The sequence below is a fragment of the Suricata suricatta genome, chromosome 13 (assembly GCF_006229205.1).
Source record: "Suricata suricatta isolate VVHF042 chromosome 13, meerkat_22Aug2017_6uvM2_HiC, whole genome shotgun sequence".
Lineage (NCBI taxonomy): Eukaryota > Metazoa > Chordata > Mammalia > Carnivora > Herpestidae > Suricata > Suricata suricatta.
Genome location: NC_043712.1, coordinates 34814574 through 34836669, shown reverse-complemented (window position 1 = coordinate 34836669; position 22096 = coordinate 34814574). Strand labels below are relative to the sequence as shown.

At 39.2% G+C, this 22096-nt stretch overlaps 1 protein-coding gene across 2 annotated transcripts in view; it reads left to right on the top strand.

The window, feature by feature from the left end:
* Positions 1-22096, top strand: part of MELK (maternal embryonic leucine zipper kinase) — a 92300-nt gene that overhangs the window by 39984 nt on the left and 30220 nt on the right. For both annotated transcript variants that reach the window (XM_029920313.1, XM_029920312.1), the window contains 3 exons: positions 5572-5640; positions 7270-7368; positions 18841-18927. In XM_029920313.1, the coding sequence (XP_029776173.1) occupies positions 5572-5640; positions 7270-7368; positions 18841-18927 (255 nt within the window). The remainder of the gene's footprint in view (positions 1-5571; positions 5641-7269; positions 7369-18840; positions 18928-22096) is intronic.

Here is a 22096-nt window from a genome sequence, read left to right as displayed (position 1 = left end):
TCTTATTCAGTACTTTGGTCTCAATATTTCTTTTTACATCTGGTTTCTGTAGAATGCCGCTGCTTTTAGCGAAGACTACTTTTGCTTTGGAAGGTACTTTCTGAATTTAAAGGCATAACATTTATTTTGGTAGATCTGGTGATGAACCTATTATCTGTATTGGAGTAGACCAGAAAGGGCTAGAACCTAGAACCAGATTTATCCTTGGGCATGGTCAGGTGCTGGTGAGAGAAAAAGGAGTGCGAGGAGTTAAACCCTTATAGACGGCGTATTAGTTTCCTAGGGTTGTTGTAACAAAGCCCTGCAAAACAGTGCCTTAAAACAACAAAAGTTTATTCTCTCACAGTCTGGAGGCTTGAAGTCCAAATCAAGGTGTCGGTAGGGCCATATTCTCTTTAAAGGCTCCAGGGGAGAATCCTTGGCCTCTTTCTAGCTCCTGGTGTTTGCTGGCAATCTTTGGAAGTCCTTGAATTGTAGGCGCGTCACTCTAGTCTCTGCCTCTACCTTCACATGGCCTGCTTCCCTGTGTGTTTGTGTCTCTGTGTCCAGATTTTCCTTTTTATAAGGACACCAATCATACTGAATTTAGGGCCTACCCCTACCCAGTATGACCTCATATTAACTTGATTGCATCTGCAAAAGACTCTATTTTGAAATGAAAATGCATTCACAGATTCTGAGTGGACATGTGTTTTGAGGAGCACCATTTAACCCAGTGCAGATGGTGTCCAGGGAATAAGCAGTAAAAGTCTCCACAGTCAGCTTGAGGGGAGACCTACTGGAGTACATGGGGTTCTGACCAGTGAGTGAAGCATGACAGAGGGGATTCTGGGAACAGGTTGTGGTCAGAGATTCAGCGAGTTCATAACCATTTGATCAGTGTAAGCAGGTAGGAGAGTCTTTAGGCTGGTCTCTACTTTGGGACAATGGCAAGAGGAAGCCAAACTGAGAGAACAGGCAAATGATCAGGTTGTTAAAGAGAACAGTTTAGACACCCAGGCTTCGAATCATGAGAGGCCTTGGTCTCAAGAATAAGAAAAGCTCAGGGGCGCCTGGGTGGCTCAGTCGGTTGAGCGGCCGACTTCAGCTCAGGTCAGATCTCACGTTCGTGGGTTCAAGCCCCGCGTCAGGCTCTGTGCTGACAGCTAGCTCAGAGCCCGGAGCCTGCTTCCGGTTCTGTGTCTCCTCCTCTCTCTGCCCCTCCCCCTCTCATGCTCTGTCTCTCTCTGTATCAAAAATAAATAAAACATTAAAAAAAAAAGAATAAGAAAAGCTCATGCTCAGATATGACAGTGGGGTCAGCTAGGTCAGGGCCAGTCTCACAGCAACTGATTTACAGCTCAGTCCTAGAGAGTTGGCTGTAGCATCTAAAAAATCCCCACTTCCTAGGGATAGACCTGAAGGCCAGGTGGCATGGAGACAGGCTTTATCAATGTAATTTGGAAACAAATTGTCAGTGTTCAACACTGGCTAGTGTTAAGATGCCCGGGTAAGGTGTGAGTAATAGTGGGCTCTCTGGATAATATTGAGTGTGCTGGATAAAGGAGCTTGAAAATTTAATACTATTAAATGTCATTTGTAAAATGAAAGTAAGCTCTTGTCCTTCCTGGGAAACACTTTGTAAGGTTAGCCTCTCTGCTCTTTCAGAGAGGCAGAGTCAGAGATTGAGTTGTTTTGACATCGACACCTTTTCTCTTTTTTTTAAATTTAAAATTTTATTTTTAAATTGTTTAATCTTTATTTTTTTAAATGTTTTATTTATTTTTGATACAGAGAGAGACAGAGCATAGAGGGGGAGGAGCAGAGAGAGAAGGAGACACAGAACTGGAAGTAGGCTCCGGGCTCTGAGCTAGCTGTCAGCACAGAGCCCGACGTGGGGCTTGAACCCACGAATGTGAGATCTGACCTGAGCTGAAGTTGGAAGCTTAACCGACTAAGCCACCCAGGCGCCCCTCTTTATTTATTTTTGAGAGAGAGAGAGAGATACAGAGTGAAGTAGGGGAGGAACAGAGAGAGAGGGAGACACAGAATCCAAAGCAGGCTCTAGGCTCTGAGCTGTCAGCACAGAGCCTGATGTGGGACTCAAACTGATGAACCATATCATGACCTAAGTCAGTGTTGGATGCTTAACTGACTGAGTCACCCAAGTGCCCCATCGACACCTTTTCTTTTAAAATTTATTGCTTGATAATGCTTCTTCGGAACTTTGATTATTTCTTTAACATAATTGAAGTTCAACCTGCCATGTAGTTCTAGCAGTCTGAGCAACCCATTGGTGTCTGTTTCTCCCCTCACCTTGGAGCAGGGCTGATTTCTGTGAGGATTGTGTCCTAGTCAGCTTGTAAGAACAGAGAACCCCAATCCTTGTGCTAGTCACTGGCTTCTCCATCTACCTGCCTCTCCCCTTTTAGCCTTATTTAATATATATATTTATATTTATATAAGAACATTTATATTTGTTTATGTAAATATATATTTATTGATTGATTTAATATTTATTTATTTATTTATTGAGAGGGTGCATGGGAGTGAGGGGCATGAGAGGGAAAGAGAGAGAGAAGAAGTGGAGGTCACCAGAAGTGAGGCTTGTATTCACACAAACTGGGGCTCGAGCTCACGAACCTTGAGATCATGACCTGAGTCGGAGTCAGATGCTTAATGACTGTGCCACTCAGGTGCCCCTGTATATTATATTCCTAACTCAGGATACTTTTTTCTTTAATTAGAAAGTTTTTTTTTTAAACATTTATTTATTTTATGAGAGAGAGACAGAGCATGAGCGGGTTGGGGATGGGGCAGAAAGAGAGGGAGACACAGAATTTGAAGCAAGCTCCAGGCTCCGAGCTGTCAGCACAGAGCCCGATGAGGGGCTTGAGCACATGAACTGTGAGATCATGACTTGAGCTGAAGTTGGTCGCTCAGCTGACTGGGCCATCCAGGTGCCCCTCTAACTCAGGATCCTTACTCGGTACATTTTGTCTTCTGTCATTAGTTTTGGTGACCCTCTGGAATTTACCAGCAGTCTATGTTCCTTAGTTCCCAGAGTTATCATAAACAATTCTGTGATGAATGTTACTGTTCTTATATTTTATATACCAAATTATTTGCTTAGGATAAATTGCTAGAAGTGAAATTGCTGGTTCAAGGATATGCAATTTTGAATGTTTTTTATATGTATTTCTAAATTATTCTATGGGAAAGCTTATAAAGCACTCTTGTCTCTGAACTCTTATTAACACTCGATGTTTTTCTTAAGTTTGTCAGCTTGAGGGACAACAGATGGTCTCATATTCTTGTTTAAATTAATTACTTTTTAATTATTAGATTCTTTGGACATATTTTTATGTGTACTGGCCATTTAAAAGTTCTTGTTTTAGAAATTACCTGTGAATATTCTTTGCTGATTTTCCTTTGGAGTGTGTGCTTTTCATTCCAGTCCTTCATTTATTAAACAAAGATGAATTGAGTACCTTTTCTATGCTAGGCAGGCACTGTTCTTTGTGAGCAAGTATCAAGGAGCTTACATTCTATTGTAGTGAGACCGAAAATATATATGTAATACGATGAGTGGGGTAAGGACTGAAGGGAAGGTCGGCATGAAAGGCAGGTAGAGAATGGTTGGGGGATGCTGTGTTATGAAAAGGGTCATTGGAGGCTTCACTGACACCACTAGTCTATAAGTGGAGACCTGAAGATTAAGGCAAAAGCTCTGCTGATTTTTAGGGAAAGCATTATAAGGCGGAGGAGACAAACAGTGCAAAGGCCCTGAGGCCTGGACTGTGTTTGACATGTGACCAAAATTGGGTGAATGAAGGGGAGAGCTAGGAGGTGAGTCTGAGAGGTAGCAAGGAGTTGGGTGGATGTGGGGATGTGGGGCATGCATGCAGGGCCTTGGAACCAGAGTAAGGTATTTGGATTTTATTCTGAGTGATCTGGTGAAGCATTGGAGAGTTTTGAGTGGTGAAATGGCATGACTTGACCTGATGTTTGGAGAGAACGTTAGTGGTGGTAAGTAGAGACTAGACTAGGAGGTGGGCAGTAGTGGAATCTGGAAGATCCATCAGGAGCTTCTTGCAGTATGCCAGATGAGAGACACTAGTGGCGTGGTGGAAGAAGGGACAAGTGGTTCTAGAGACATTTTCTTTTATTTTTATTTTTTGTGTTTTTTGTTTTTTGTTTTTTTAATTTTTGAGAGACAGAGAGAGACCGTGCGAGCAGAGGGGAGGGTCAGAGAGAGGGACACACAGAATCTGAAGCAGGCTCCAGGCTGTAAGCTGTTAGCACAGAGCCTGATGTGGGGCTCGAATGCATGAACCGTGAGATCATGACCTGAGCCGAAGCTGGACGCTTAACCAACTGAGCCACCCAGGTGCCCCTAGATACATTTTCAACACAGAACCAATGGATTTTGCTGATGGGTCAGATGTGAAGTGTGAGAGAAAGTGGAATTAAAGATGACTCTGGTTTTCGGCCATTTTAGGAGATGGGGGGAAATGTGGGCAGAACAGGTTGGCTGGTGATAAAATCTTGAGTGATTTGTAAGAGCTTTTTATCTGATGAAGTTTATTAATGTTTAGTCATTTAGGTGGAAAAAAGTTTTTTTTCTCTGTTTGTTGTTAGTTAACTTTGTTAGTGCTGTTTTGCTGTATAGAAGTGTCAACTGTCGGTCTTTACAGTTTGTGGTTTTGCCGTCATGTTTAGAAAGACTCTAAAAATAATCACCCATTCTTGACTTAAGTCCTCTATGGTTTTGTATTTGCATTCACTCTTTAATCTGGATGGAGTTAATTTTGGTATAAACTTAATTAAAATCTTAATTTTTTTCAAATAATTAACTTTTTAGCCTAGCATCATTAAATCATTTGAGAATGTATCATTTCCTCTGAATTGGGGATGAGGGGTATGTGGCAAGTTGTGTAAAAAGCTATTCTATTACATATTAGTGTTTGGCAAGCCCCTTGTCTTTGGTTGATGACTTGGTAACTATAATTTCTGATTACCCTAGATTGTAAACATTTGTCTCCTGAGTCTCTTTGATGCCCAGACAAGGTACTTGACTTAGAAAATGGCTTGCATCCGTTTCCCTCAATGATTGTGAATTCTGTCCTATGGATGACGTGTGACCTGTTTTTAACCACAGCTGACGACTTGTCATCAAATATGCTTTTCAAGTAGTAGACTTCATTTTTTGTCAACTGTTAATTGTTCTGAGATTATAAACTAAGATTTCCTTTAGTACTACAATAATTGACTACAATGTATACTTGTCCATTTAATCACACTACAGATTCCAAAGCCCTCTCTCCACATTAACGTATTACAGTTACATTGTCTCTCCTCTAGTCCTTCTCCGATATGTGGATAATTTAGAGGGAATGATATTTAATTTACTGGATTTTCTTCTTTAGGGCAAGAAACCTATTTCCTATGTTGTTGATAATGTTTACCAAATCTTATGGTTGGGTTAAGTATTCCAGCTTGGAAGTACACCTCCAGCATTTTGTTACCTTACAAATTTATTTCAAGGCTGATTGAACCTAAATCTCCTAACTTTTCTTTGTTTTTTTGTAGCGAGGGAAATACGAGGTTCCTAAGTGGCTCTCTTCTAGCAGTGCTCTGCTTCTTCAACAGATGCTACAGGTAAACTTTGTTATTTATATTTCAATAATAGGAGTCTATTGCAGTTGTATGATCCAGCTTTACGATGTCTGTGGTGCCGCTGTATTTGGAGGACAACACCGTTTTCCTGTGGGCTTAAAACAATTACATTCAAAATATCTACTGCCCTCTATTAGATGCTTTCTTTTCTTTTTATTTACTTATTTTAAAGTTTTATTTATTTAAGTAATCTCTATACCCAACATGGGACTCGTGAGGCTTAAACTCTCATGACCCTGAGATCGAGAGTCACATGCTCTTCCAACTGAGCCAGCCAGGTGCCCCTTTTTTTATTTTTTTTTAAGTTAAATGTTTTCTTAATTGTGTTGCAAATGCATTTTCTTTTAGACCTCTACCATATGTCCGCTGGTGTGGTTTTCCTTCCTTTTTTCTTGAGCATTGTTTGCTTTCTTTGACCAACTCATACTCCACTGTGTTCCATTTTCCTGCCCTCAGTCTTGCACATTAAGTGTATAGTAGATAGGGAATAAATGCTTGAATGAGCTGATATACAATTGAGTGGACCCTGTGACCTAGTGCGATGATTCTCAAACTTGAGCACATATCAGAATTGCCAGATGGGTTTGTTAAAACACAGACTGCTTGCTGGGTGCAGTCCTGAGAGAGTGTCTGATTCAGTAGATCTAAGGTAGGACCAGGAATTTGCCTTTCTAACAAGCTTCCAGATGCTGGTCTTGGGACCACACTCTGAGAACCACTGATTTAGGGGAATGGCTTCTGAGGGCTAAAGATTGAAGTGCTAAAGTCTAGGTATCTACCCTGGCAATCAGTAGGCATGCTACTAACCTGGTCTGATCTGTCCAGTGGGGATTCTGACACTGGCCTTATTGCTGTGTAGTGTTGTGAGGGTAAACTGAGATAAATAGGAACCTCTTTGAAAATATGAATATGAATATGAAAATTGCACTTATTAGTGCAATATTTTTTTCATTATTTTGTATTCAGAATACCTTCCAGTTTTCCATCTATTAAGCCATCTCCACTTTTTATTCAAAATTTACCTCAGGCTCACCCACCTTGATTAAGTAGAGCCAGACCACCAAATCTCCATAATGAGATTGAAAACACCTCATCCTTCTTCTGGACTCCAAAAAACTTAATCTTTGTTGATTAATTTTCCTCTCCTCACATTTGAAAATTACAAATGGAAAAGAAAGGTGTGCTTTTCAACTTGTTCTATGTGATTGTAAGCTCATCAGAGGTAGAGATTGCATATTCACTACGAATGCCCTGCATTGTGGCTGCTTGAATATTAAATTGGTGAATATTTCCTGTGAATAGGTTTTCCAGCAAAGACTATTACATCATACAATAGATTGACTGAACTTCATGAATAATGTCCATACCAATGAAGTTCATGTTTGTTAAACATTTATCTTCTAAGCCCGTGTTGGTTGTTATAGTTTTCTTGCCTCTCTTGCCTTTTTTAAAGAATTTATTCCAAGGCCATTTTAAGGTCTTTGACAGCATTTTTGTGATGATAAAGTTTACATCTGTTCTGATGAATTTTGAGTTCTCAGGAGTAAAGGAGTTCTGTGTTTCCTATTTGAATGAAATGTTAATCTCTAGTTACTTTTCAATGGCCACTAGGTGGACCCAAAGAAACGGATTTCTGTGAAAAATCTATTGAGCCATCCCTGGATCATGCAGGATTACAACTGTCCTGTTGAGTGGCAAAGCAAGAATTCTGTAAGTAAAATGAAGTCTGGTAGTGTTTTTCAGAAAACTTTGTTTGATCTTTCTGTGGATTCAGGATCTACATTGATGTGGTTTAAATAGAAAAGAAAATGTATTTTGTAGACTTGTTCATCAGATTGGTGTTTGGGAGACTTGTAACCTAATTATATATTTGCCTGTTAATCTCTTAGGACAGTGGCTCTTAACTCTGGCTGCACATGAGAATCACTGGGACCTTAAAAAAAAATGTCAGGGTGCTCAGTTGGTTAGGTGTCCAACTTCAGCTCAGGTCATGATCTCACGATTTGTGGTTTTGAACCCTGCCTTGGGCTCTGTGGTGACAGCTTGGAGACTGGAGCCTGCTTTGGATTCTGTGTCTCCCCTCTCTCTGCCCCTCCCCAGCTTGTATGTCTCTCTGTCTCTCTCAAAAAAAATAAACATTAAAAAAAAATGCCTGTGCCCCATCCCAGGACAATGAGTGGATTTTTTTTTCTTAACATTTATTTATTTTTGAGAGACAGAGAGAGACAGATCATGAGCAGGGGAGGGGCAGAGAGAGAGGGACACACCGAATTGGAAGCAGGCTCCAGGCTCTGAGCTGCCAGTACAGAGTCTGACACAGGGCTCAAACCCACGAACTCTGAGAATCTGACCTGAGCCGAAATTGAGCACCCAACTGACTGAGCCACCCAGGTGCCCCAATTAGTGGATATTTTTAAAAAGCTTCCAGGTGTTTCTTACCTGTAGTCAAGATTGTGAACAGTGCTCTGGAAATGAAGGCAAATTCCTTAGCTCTGCCAACTCTATGTATTTGTCTATATAAAGTAGATTAAACCAGTTCTGTCTACTTCCCAGAGTAGTTATAGGGTATAGCGGTTCTCAAACTTTTAAGTTTGAGGACTTCTTTATACTGTTTAATATTTATTGATTGATTTTTTAAAAAGTAACAGTAGTAAACCTATTACATTTTATCTCAAATTAATATTTTTTGAAAAATAACTTTAAAAATCAGTTTAGCGAGAAGAGTAGCATCTTTGCAAATTTCTTTGAAATCTAGCTTGATAGAAGACATTTGGATCTCATCTGCTTCTGTATTCAGTCTGTTTTGATATGTTGTTTTGATTGAAGCATATGAAGAAAAAGTAGCCTCATACAGATATGTACTAGGAAAAGATAAACACTTTAAAAGCTTTTTCAGATAATTAGGGATATTCTGTGATAGTCCATTAAAACTTGACAACTGGTAGTTTCTGAAAGGTTAGTCGACTGTGGGATATGAAAGCACATCAATGATGCCGTTGTAGTCTGTTCCATTCAAACCCGCCAGTCTGTCCATTGGCTCCCTTCATCATGTAATATTATGCATTGGTTGTTTGGAAACTCGTGGTTCACTGAGTTGTGCAGGTCTTCCAGATGTTAACACCTTTCAGTTAAACACTAGGAAAAAAATCACATTCCGTTTTTTTTAAGTTTATTTACTTATTTTGAGAGAGCGTGAGCATGTGACTGCTAGTGGGGGAGGGGCACAGAAGGGGGGAGAGAGAATCCCAAGCAGGTACAGAGCCTGATGCAGGGCTCGATGACACAAACTGTGAGATCGTGACCTGAGCTGAGATCAAGAGTCAGATGCTTAACTGACTGAGTCACCCAGGCACCCCCGAATCACATTCCTTAAAAACCACTATTGATCTCATCAGAAAAGTCTTTAAGAATTAGAAAGCTGTTAAACTAATGGTGGTAGGTGCAGATTTTCCAAAATCTTAATTTTTGCTTGAAGGCTCAAATTATATCATTGGCAACAAATACTGTCAGTTTGTTTTCCTTGAAGTGACAAGTTCATTTTTTTCTTTTTTGAGAAAATGCCAAATACCCAAAGTCTAAATAATTATAGTTTGCCAGTGTTCTTTCAAATAAAGATGGTGTTCTCTGAAGAAAACAGGTAATTCAACTCATAACTCAGTCACATAGGCGCTTTTCCTCTAAGCAACCATCATATTTTGGCATACATAAGTGCTTTATGCACACTCTTCATTTTGTCACGCAGAATGTCAAAAACGTGTACTCAGTGTCCAAGATTTGATAAAATTAATACTTTTTACTGCTTCATCAATGATATTCTTTTTTTTGAGTGTTTATTCGTTTTGAGAGAGCAAGAATGTGCATAAGCAGGGGAGGGACTAAGAGAGAGAGAATCCCAGGCAGGCTCTGAGCTGGCCACTCAGAGCCCAATGTGGGGCTTGATCCCATGAATTGTGAGATGATGACCTGAGCCGAAACTGATGGCTGGGTGCTTAACCGACTGAGCCACTTAGGCGTCCCTCATTAACGATCTTCTTAACTGAAACTGACTTAAAAAAATTTTTTTTGAACTGTAAGTGCATGACAAAGAGCGTGGTGTCTTAGTATAGTTTGGTGCCCTTACATTGATTCATACTAAGGCGCCAGCAGTGTTACTCATCATTGCTTTTGCACCATCACTGCAAACGGTAACATGGTGACACATGAAAAACAGTATTGTTAAAAAAAAATAGTTCTGACCTTGGAGATCCTCAGGAGTCTGGACTACACCCTGAGAACCGGTCTAATGTATATATGAAAGATTTTTAACACAGAGTGCTAGATGAGTTATGTAAATAATTACTCTTATATTAATGTTTAAATCTTTTTTTTAATCAACGGTAACTTGAACTTGGCAAAAATGAGACTATTACAAAAGGATATGTGATTTGATATTAGTTAACTATTCCTATGTAAAATAAAATCTCAAAATTTAGTGATGTAAAACAATAACAATTTTTAATTCTGTGGGTCAGCATTTTGGGTTAGCTCAACTGGGCAGTTCTCATGCCCATCTTACCAGGGATCACTCAGGTGACTGCAGTCACCTATGACTTAATTGTGGTTGTATGGTCCAAGTCTTCCTCAGAAGATCAGCTGTTTGTGCTGGCTGTTTGTGGGGCTGCATTGCACACAGCAGACTAGTTGGGGCTTCTTGAAATAGTGGCTGGATTCCAAAAGAGGCAAGAAAGTGGGAAAGCTCCGATACTTAATTTTTTAAGCATTTTTCCAGTCTCTGCTTGTATCATGTTTGCTAATATCCCAGTCACCAAAGTGAGCCACATGGCAAAGCCTGGAGCCACTATGAAAGGTGTGCCCTTCTAATTCAAAACAGTTCTTTTCCCCTGTATGTAGATAAGGAAATCAAGAAATGAAAAATAATGACTTAAAAAATAAATTTGAAAGAGTGGCATCATTTTACATCTTTGCAGATTACTTTAAGTCTGACTTAATGGAAGACACTTGGATTCCTATCTGCTTTTGCATTCAGTCTGTTTTGCATTCTGTTGTTTTGATTGAAACATATGAAGAAAATGTAGCCTCACATAGATAGGTGGTTACAAAAGTATTTTAATACTTTAAAGGAGAAATATTTTTTTTACAAATATTTTTTTCACGTTTATTCATGTTTTGAGAGACAGAGAGAGTCAGAGCATGAGCAGAGGAGGGGCAGAGACAGAGGGAGACACAGAATCTGAAGCAGGTTCCAGGCTCTGAGCTGTCAGCACAGAACCCAACGTAGGGCTCACCCCCACCAACTGTGAGATCATGATCTGAGCCGAAGTTGGACATCCAACCAACTGAGCCACCCAGGTGCCCCCAAGAAAATTTGGCATGTTCTCTGATAATCAACTAAAACTTACACAGGGTAGTGGGGTGTGTGCATGGGTCAGCAGAATAGCTGGGGGTCTCTCAGACACGTCGCAGTATGGACTTAGTACCATTGTGAGGCATGTGCTTTCTGGAGTAATCACATTAATTCATATACATACTCTTCCCAGTGGCCACCTGGTCTTGGAAAAAATAAGCAAAGCTTGTTTTCAGCTCCTTCTTACTAGTTTGCCCACTGTTATGAAATCCCTTCTGATTCTCCTATGACTGTCAGTTCCTAACATTTTTCTTCTCCATATTCCCTTCAGTCCTCCAGGACATCTTTAGTATTTATTGAGCAAATGCAGTTAAAGAGGCAAGTTAACTCTTTTTTTTTTTTAAGTTTTTATTCACATTCCAGCTAGTTAATGTGCAGTGTAATATTAGTTTTAGGTGTACAACATAGTGATTCAGCACTTCCATACATCACCCGGTGCTCATCAAAACAAGTGCACTTGTTAATCCCTGTCATCTATATAACTCATCCCCCCCCCTCCTTCTGGTAACCAATAGTTTGTTCTCCATAGTTAAGAGTCTGTTTCTTGGTTTGCCCCCCCGCCCTTGGTCTCCCCTTTGCTCATTTGTTTTGTTTCTTAGATTCTACATATGAGTGAAATCTTGTGGTATTTGTCTTTCTCTATGTTGTTGCAAATGGCAAGATTTCATTTCTTTTTTATGGCTGAGTAGTATCTCATTGTGTGTATATATATGTGTGTGTGTGTGTGTACACACACATGCACACCACATCTTCAGTTGATGGATACTTGGGCTCTTTCCATAATTTGGCTATATGCTGCTATAAACATTGGGGTTTATGTATCCCTTTGAGTTTTTTTATTCTTTGGGTAAATACCGAGTAGTGTGATTGCTGGATTATAAGGTAGTTCTATTTTTAACTTTTTGAGGAACCTCCATGTTTTCCACTGTGGCTGTTTGCATTCCCACCAGCAGTGCACCAGTGTTCGCCTTTCTCCACATTCTAGACAACACCTGCTGTTTCTTGTGTTATTGATTTTAGCCATTCTGAACGGTGTGAGGTGATAGCTCATTGTAGTTTTGATTTGCATTTCCCTGATGATGCATAACATTGAGCATCTTTTCATGTGTCTGTTGGCCCTCTGTATGTCTTCCTTGTAAAAATGTCTATTCATGTCTTCTGCTCATTTATTAATTGGATTATTTATTTTTGGGTGTTGTGTTTGATAAGTTCTTTATATAATTTGGATACTAACCCTTTTTCAGATATGTCATTTGTAAATATCGTCTCCCATTCCATAGGTTGTCTTTTAGTTCTGTTGACTTTTTCTTTTGTTGTGCAGAGGCTTTTTATTTTGATGTGGTTCCAATAGTTTATTTTTGATTTTGTTTTCCTTGCCTCAGGAGACCTATCTAGAAAGAAGTTGCTACAGCCGATGTCAAAGGAGTTACTGTCTGTGTTCTCTTTAGGATTTTTATGGTTTTTGGTGTCACATTTAGGTCTTTAAACCATTTTGAATTTCTTTTTGTGTATGGCATAAGAAAATTGTCCAGTTTTATCCTTTTGCATGTTGCCATCCAGTTTTCTCAATATCATTTGTTGAAGAGACATTCTTTTTCCCATTGGGTATTCTTTACTGCTTTGTTGAAAATATAATTGTGGATTCACTTCTGGGTTTCCTTTTCTGTTCTATTGATCTATGTGTCTGTTTTTCTGCCAGTAGAATACTGTTTTGATTACTGTAGATTTGTAATATACCTTGAAGTCCAGAATTGTGATGCCTCCAGCTTTGTCTTTCTTTTCAAAGTTGTTTTGATTATTCAGGGTCTTTTGTGGTCCTATCCATGTTTTGGGATTGTTGGTTCTAGCTCTGTGAAAAATACTTTGATATTTTGATAGGGATTGCATTAAATGTGTAGTTTGCTTTGGGTAATATAGACATTTTAATAATATTTGTTCATTCAATCCATGAGCATGAAATGTCTTTCTAATTTCTTTGTGTCATCTTTAATTTCTTTCATCAGTGTTTTATAGTTTTCAGAGTACAGATCTTTCACCTCTTTGGTTAGGTTTATTCTTAGGTATCTTGCTGTTTTTTGGTGCATTTGTAAATGGGATTGAGTCCTTAATTTCTTTTTCTGCTGCTTCATTATTAGTGTATGAAAATGCAGCAGATTTCTGTACATTGATTTTGTATCCTGTGACTTTACTGAATTCGTGGATCAATTCTAGCAGTTTTTTAGTGGAGTCTTTTGGATTTTCCATATAGAATATCATGTCATTTGCAAATAGTAAAAGTTTGACTTCTTCCTTGCCAGTTGGATACCTTTTCTTTTCTTGTTGTCTGATTGCTGTGGCTGGGACTTCTACGACTATGTTGAATAAAAGTGATGAGAGTGAACATCCTTGTCTTTTCCCTGATGGTAGAGGAGAAGTTCTCAGTTTTTCCCCATTTCGAATGATATTAGCTGTGGGTTTTTCATATATGTCCTTTTATTATATTGAGGTGTATTCCCTCTTAACCTACTTTGTTGAGGGTTTTTTTTTTTAATCATAAATGGACATTGTACTTTGTCAAATGCTTTTTATATATCTACTGAGATGATCATATGGTTTCTTATCCTTTCTCTTATTAATGTACTGTGTCACATTGATTGATTTTTGAATATTGAACCAGCCTTACAACTGATGAATAAATCCCAGTTGATTGTGGTAAATGATTTCTTTAATGTATTGTTGGACTTTGTTTGCTAGTATTTTATTGAGAATTTTTGCATCTATGTTCATCAGGGATATTGGCCTATAGTTCTCTTTTTTGTGGTGTCTTTATCTGGTTTTGGTATCAGGGTAATGCTGGCCTCATGGAATGAATTTGGAAGTTTTCCTTCCTTTTCTGTGTTTTGGAATAGTTTGAGAAGTATAGATATTAACTCTTTTTTTTAAATTTATAGTTTATTGTCAGGTTGATTTCCATATAATACCCAGTGCTCTTCCCCACAAGTGCCTTCCTCCATGACCATCACCCTCCTTCCTCTTTCCCCCTCCGCCTTCATGGTATTAATATTAACTCTTTAAATGTTTAGTACAATTCTCCTGTGAAGCCATCTGGTCCAGCTTTTTTGTTTCTTGTGAGTTTTTGGTTACTGATTCAGTTTCTTTGCTGGTCATCAGTCTGTTGAAGTTTTCTATTTCTTCCTGTTCCAGTTTTGGTAGTTTATATGTTTCTAGGAATTTATCCATTTCTTCTAGGCTGTCCAATTTGTTGGCATATAGTTTTTCATAATATTCTTTTTTAATTTTTGTATTTCTGTGGTGTTATTTTCCTCTCTCATTTGTGATTTTATTTATTTGGCTGGCTAGAGGTTTATCAATTTTATTAATTTTTTTCAGAGCACCAGCTCCTGGTTTCATTGATCTGTTTTATTGTTTCTTTAGTTTCTATATCATTTATTTCTGCTCTAAAATGTATTCTGTCCTTCTTTCTGCCGGCTTTAGGCTTCATTTGTTGATCTTTTTCTAGCACTTTTGGGTGTAAGGTTAGGTCATTGAGCAGGAACTCTCAACATTGAGAGCCTAAGAAAAGCAGAGTGTGCAGGGGTGTGAACAGTGCAGTAGCAGGGCCGGGAAGCTGGGATGTGCCCCTTGTGAGGTGGAGGGAGTGGGTGGTGCAAATGCCTGTGTTCAACCATTGGGGGTCATTGTTTCTCCATGTGTGGGAGGGCTTTGCATGTCTTCTCAGCCATGATCCTAATTAGAGGATCTACTACACTTACAGTGAAACAGATGCCTAAGTGAAGAGGGTCTCTGATTTCACCAACACAAAAATTATTCTATTCTATTTTATTGATTTATTTTTTATAGTTTTATTTATTTTGAGAGAGAGATAGAGGGAGAGAGCAAGCAGAGGCAGAGAGAGAAGGAGACACAGAATCGGAAGCAGGCTCCAGGCTCTGAGCTGTCAGCACAGAGCCCATCCTGGGGCTTGAACTTACAGATGTGAGATTCATGACGTGAGCTGAAGTCAGATGCTTAACTAACTGAGCCACTCAGGTGCCCCCATAAAAATTATTTTAAATTGGGGTGCTGTATAAAGTAAAATACATAGTTTTGAGTGTTCAGAGAAAGTATGTACATTTCCTTATATCTTAGTATAATAATTGTTATTTACTGAATACTTACTATAATCAAATAGTGTGCTATTATAGTAAGAACTCTCTGTGTTTTATACCACAATGTAATACAGAGCCCTTAGGGTATTACCTTTAAGAGTCAGGTGATACTCTATGGCTTTGTGTTTTTAACTCTTTTAACTCATTTAATCCACATACCAACCCTGTGAGGTCGATACTATTATTGTCCCCAATTTGCAGATGAAGCAACTGAGACATAGAATCTTAAGGTAACTTCCCCAGGATCAAACAGCTAGTAAGGATAGAACCAGGATTTGAACCTAGACATAAGGGCTCCAGAATGAAATGGATCTGATATGTCAAATAATTCAAATTTAGAGCCTGCATCCTGCGTAGCAAGAACCAGACCATGCCTCCGGTTTCTGTTGAAATAGCTATTGGAGCAGTGTCATGGAGAGGTGGCACTGTGGTGTGACAAAACAAACTCTGGACTAGGAATGAGAAATGCCAGTCTTAAGGCACATTGCAGGGATTTTTTTGAGTATTTTCGCACCTCTAATATGGGTATTCTAGCGTCAGTCTCTTGTGTATATTGGGTTATGTTTTGCCCTTTATAGAGTGCCTTTACATGTTATGTCATTCATCTGTCTTGCCTGCCTTACTGTATTGCTTCAGGGATCAAATGAGTTATATACAGAAGAACTATAACGGTTTCTTGTTGCTTTTCAAAGTATTTGCTTTTTCTCCATCATTATTATGTTTTGTCAAGAGTGAATTATAAAAAATAATTCAGATTTACTTGGGTATTTAATGTATAGATGCTATTCTATAACTCTATGCATGATCTCCTTCTATCATTTTCACACATAACTCTAGTACCCAAGTATTATATCAAATAGAAGTTATATTCAGTTCCATTTTCTGCCCTACTGAACAGGAAATGTAGTAGGCACGGATAATCCAAAATAATTGGCTAGCTTTTGGTATTCATTTTTGTACTTAATTTAACTTGAGTCTGTGTGGCTGAGAGTTTAGAGTACAGATCTTCCTTGACTTAAGGGGTTACACCCCGATAAAACTATCCTAAGTTGAAAATATCTTAAGTTGAAAATGCATTTAATACACCTAACCTGCTGAACAGCATAGCTTAGCCTGGCCTACCTTAACCATGCTCAGAACCCTTACATTAGCCTGCAGTTGGGCAAAATCCTATAACAAAGCCTATTTTATAATACAGTGTTTAATACCTCTTGTAATTAACTAATTACTCTACTGAAAATGAAAAAACAATGATTGTATGGGTACAGGATGGTTATAAGTGTAGTGGCTCTTTATCCGCGTGGTCACCTGGCTGACTGCGAGCTACAGCTTGGTGCTGCCCAGCGTCACCAGAGAGGGTCATACCGTTAGCCTGGGCAAACATCAGAATTCAACATTTGAAGTTCGGCTTCTACTGGATGTGTATCACTTTTGCACCACTGTAAAGTTGAAAAATCGTAAGTCTGAGGCCATCTAAAAGTATTGAGCCTCTTTGGAAAACCCATCTGGAGATAAGCTATATATATATATATATATATATATATATGTTTAATGTTTATATTTGAGAGAGGGAGATAGAGACAGAGTGCGAGCTGGGGAGGGGCAGAGAGGGGGGAGACACAGAATTTGAAGCAGGCTCCAGGCTCCACAGAGCCTGATTTGGGGCTTGAACTCATGAACCATGAGATCATGACCTGAGCTGTAGTCTGGATGCTTAACCAACTGAGCCACCCACGTGTTCCTAGATAAGTCATATTTTTAAGACTTTGGTGTCTTGTCCACCCCACTCTTCATTTGTTCCAGTTCAAGAGTACAGCAAAGAAGCTAGCACCTTTTTCCTACCCTTCCCTCCTTTCTTACACACACCTGCTATGGGCTATGGGAGAGAGAGAAAAGTTTGTTTTTAGGACAGTAACTTAAGATTATGGAGGGAACTTCAGAAGTCTTTTCCTTCTAATTTGAGCAGTGGCGGCATCAAGTGGTGTCAAAGAAGATGCCCAGCTGGTGGTAAAGTGTCTGGGCTTCTGAGGTTGAGACCTTCCTGAAAGGGAAATCTATCGTAGGGGGAACCGCTAAGGTCAAAGCAACAGAGTGAAAACTTACCTTAGCATTTTGGACTCTTTTAGAACCATTAGTGTAAAACTCTGTGTCTCCACATTCTCTGTAGCCCATGAGGTTGTGCTTATATGAGCCAGTCATGCAAGTCATTGTTTCTAGTGTTCCTCGATTTTCATGATGGCAGCGTGACTTTCTCTTGAATCCGTTATTACAAGTGTGGTGTCTGGTAAAAGGGAAGGTTCATGATATTTCTCCGCTCTGTGCTGAGCAAACCTCTCTTGGCATATTTTGTTTGGTTCTCAGCACTTCACATTGAGGGTCAGTGACAACCTAGAGTGAGTGATCTAAAGAAAGGACCAGGATGGTAAGGGGTGCTAATCATTGAAATGGTGGCTAAAGGAACTGGAAAAGAGAGAACTTAGAGAGGAAATGTTGTCTATGATAGGAATATTCAAATTCTGAAAAGCTCTTACAACAAAGAGGAAGTAAGATTATGATTGTTAGTAAAATTAGTTAACCATTTTTTGAGAGTCTCCTCTGTTTAGATATTATACTAGGCACTCCACATATGTTGTATGCAGGGTTCCATTTCTATTTTATACATGATGGAACTGATATCCTGAGAGGTATAGTAACCTGCTGAAGGCCACACAGTTACTTAACGATTTCACAATTCAAACCAGTCTTTCTGATTCCAAAGGTTGTTAGCTGCAAGATTGTACTGACAGCAAATACAGATCACAAGGAGACAGACCTTAGGGGACAGGTGCGAGAAGCTAGCCATCCCTGTTCCCTCCCTGGAGGGGAGGGCTAGGGCAGAAAGTGAGAGATCACTTACTGGGGCTGTTGTGCTGTTGTGCAGAGAACTCATACATGGAGAAGATGACTTTAAAATTACATTCCTTTGAGTCTCTTCCACTGTGATCTTCTGAACTTCTTTTCCAGGTCCAGGCTAGGCCCCTTTGGCCTTTTGGTTCTCAGTGATTCTCATTTGGTGCTCAGAACCTACTTCTGTCCCCTCGTGCATGGGTCAGCATACTTGGATAATTTCTATCCTGAAGCAAAATAAAGCTTTTACAGAGGCTTTTTAAAATCGTGCTTTGCTAGTACCTTCAGCATAATGGTGATCATGCGTCACCTGTGGCACTAGGATTGTGCGGAGCCCCAGCCCAGCTGGAGGTGCGCTGTGCCGCGAGTTTGAGCCGCTGTGACCAGTGTGTTGTGGAGCCACTGACTTTAGTGCCTGGATGACTGCTCTTTGCTGAGGAGGCCATGCCTGCCTCACAGCGGGGAAGGAGCACGTAGGGCCGCCGCTGTCTAACATCATTTTAACAGTTGATTACATGATGATGGAATGTGAAAGGAGGGGAAAGAACTCTTCTTGAACTGCTTATTGTTATCTGCTGATATCTTGAAAAATTCTGGACAATGTTTATTTTTACTGAAGAATTTGATGAACTCCTGTTTTTTTACGTATCGGCATTGATTTTCCAAGGCAATCATGTTAATTTACAGATTGAAAAACAAATATATTTTAACTTCCTATTAATAAAATTTATAATTTTTTTGTAGCTTATTCACCTTGATGAAGATTGTGTAACAGAACTTTCTGTACATCACAGAAATAACAGGCAAACAATGGAGGATTTAATATCATTGGTAAGAAATAGGACATGAATTTGAGAGTACTATCTCTTGTTTTAGTTCTTTCTTGATAAAATAAATGTGCTGATAAGGTACATGAAAAATAGTATAGCATTTTTCAGACCCTTGATTTTATCATGGGTGTAAATATTATATTTATGTATGATTTCCATTCAGTTCTTTTCTCATGTCTGCTGGATATTCTCTTTAAAAATGACATTGATTTGGGCGCCTGGGTGCTCAGTTGGTTGGGTGTCTGACTCTTGATTTTGGCTTGGGTTGTGATCCCAGGGTCGTAGAATCCAGCCCTACATCAGGCTCTGTGCTGAGCATACTTCCTGCTTGGGATTCTCTCTCAATCTATCTCCCTCTCTCCCCACCCTCTCTCCCTTCCTCCCTCTCCCTCCCTTGCCCTCCTACTCCCCCCCCCCCACTCATGCATGTGCACTCTCTTTCACATAAAATTTAAAATGAAAAAATATGACATTGATTAAAGAGAATCACAGTGGGGAAAAAATAAAGAAATAGAAGAAATAATCCACAGAGAATTGACAGAGTTCTGATTTTACTACTTGAAATTCTGTACATGGAACTATGATTCTGCTGTAGCAATAGGTAAACACAAAGCAGTTTTCTTTTTTCCTGAAAGCAACCCCATAGCATCACATCACCCCTAAGCTTATGAACCAAATACCGTGAAACCATTATCATGATTTCTGTGTTGGATCATTTTAGTTCTTTTAGATGCTTAATCTCTAGATCACACATGTGTTTTTTCCTGGAGAAAAACCAACTCATAGTTGACTCTGAGTATAACATGATAGGCAGGATTTGAGCCCAACTTTGCCCCTGGTTCAGTACTGTGTCTTCCATTGTCTTTGATTTGTGGGTTTTTTTTTTTCTTTTCTTTTCTAATTTGCAAGGTAAGGGCCTTAAGCAAAAAAACAAAAAATTTTTTTTTTAACTAAACAAAGCTTTGCTAAGCCACAATTCTTTTCAGTAAGGAGGAGATATAAAAGATTTCTTTTGGATGACATAATAAGCAAAGGTTCTGGAATGTGAATGCAAAACAGTGATAATTTGTTTAGCATGGGAAATGCTTTTAAAGGAATGATAAGGATTGGGAATTGCTGCAAGGCCCTTAGTCTTGTAAAATGAAAATTTGAAGTTTCTGTTTAAGAAATTTAAAAATAAAAGTGACTTTTCTTTAGGATGATCTTTCATAAAAGACTGTCTTTCAGGTACATACGATTTCTTCTAAAATTTTCATTTAACAATGATTTTCCATGTACCCATCATCCAGGTTCAACAGCTAATGACATTTTGCTAGTTTTATCTATATCTCAGCCCTCTTTCATTTGCGTTTTATTTTTTTTACATAAGATTTTTCTTTATTTTATTTTTTTCATATAGTTTATTGTCAGGTTGGCTTCCATATAACATCCATTGCTCTTCCCCACAAGTGCCCTCCTCCGTAACCATCATTTGCCTTTTCTAACTAGGATATTTCAGAGCTCGGCCCAGACATCTTGTCATTTTATTGAGAAAAGATTTGATGTGCAACACAGAGATTTATTTATTTATTTATTTTTAAACCTTTATTTTTGTGAGAGAGAGAGAGAGAGTGAGTGAGCATGAGCAGGGGAGGGACAGAGAGAGAGACACACACAGAATCTGAAGCAGGCTCCAGGCTCTGAGCCATCAGCACAGAGCTCGAAGTGAGGCTTGAACCCACGAACTGGGAGATCATGACTTGAGCTGAAATCAAGAGTTGGTTGCTTAGGTGACTAAGCCACCCAGGTGCCCCAGATCACAGACTTTTAAAATCTGAATTTTAAAAGTAATACTTAGAATTTCAAGAACTATTGAAAAAAAATCTTTAAAATAGTATCCATGATGTTTATATAGTTTTCAAATTTAAAAGTGAAATGGGAATTGGATTTATTTTCTTTACTTCTGATATAGGAAATGTAGATAATGAAGCAGGATAGAGATTGTTTTCTGGTGTTACATCTCTAAAGATCTTAGTGATTCTGAAAGCTAGGCATGAACAACATCAAGAATGCTGTGAACAAAGTAAAGCTTTTCTTCCTTTGGACTCATCTCTCATTGTTAAATGTCTGCTTATACTTATCTTCCAGTCCTAGGGATGAGTAGAATACAGGCTATTTATTCTAAATGTGAGATTCTCAACCTTGTCTGAATCCCATGGGAAGCTAAACTAACTCTGATGCCTAGGTCCCACCTCCAGAGATTACAGTTTAATTGGTTTGGTGTGGGGCCTAAACATCAGAATTTTTAAAAGCTTTCCCAATGATTGCAGTATGCAGCCAGGAGTTGAGAAGTACTTCTCTAAATTCTTGCTGTTCAAAGTGTGGTCTGACCAGCGACATTCACATCACTTGGTGCTTGTTAGAAATGCAGACTCTCAGAGCCTACTTCAGATGTACGGAATCACAGTCTATCTCTTAATAAAATCCCTAAGTGATACATATGTACATTAAAGCTTGAGAAGCATTGGTCTGAGTCCGTGGTTTTCAACTGGGAGTGATTTTGCCTCTCGGGAAACACTTTTGGTTGTCACAACTAGGATGTGTTCCATGATAATGGAATCTAGTGGTTAGAGGCCAGGAGGCTGCAAAATATCCCACAGTGCCCAGAAGAGCCTCGCACGAGAAAGAATTATCCAGGCTAAACATCAGTAGTGTTGGGTGGAGAAATCTTGGTTTAGGTAGTCTCAGGGAATTCACATTGGTCCTAGGAACGTTCCAGTTTAAAGAGCCTCAGGAACAGTAGGTTTGAGATCAGCTGTGGTCTGTTACACTTTTTTTTTGGCACTTCAGGAGCTTTGCCTTTACTTTGGGGTCTAGTTAGGACAGACAGAGAGCAGTTTAATGTGATCCGTGTTGGGATGGTGCTGCTGATCTTTGTGCAGAGAGAGAAACGCTGTTACTCTCAAACATTTGACTCCTAGAACTCCTCCATTTATATTATATACATGAGCACTCTTAATCTGCTTTTTATATGCAGGAGTTAGACTTTCACTGTGACATGATTTCAGACTATCTCTCCATAGCCCGCCTGAGACCTCCCAGTAGTGGTGGCCGAGCTAACTTCCACCTGACTGCTTTCCTTCCTGTCCCCCTCTTCTTCCAGCTGGGAGTGGCTATGATTTGTGGGGGCA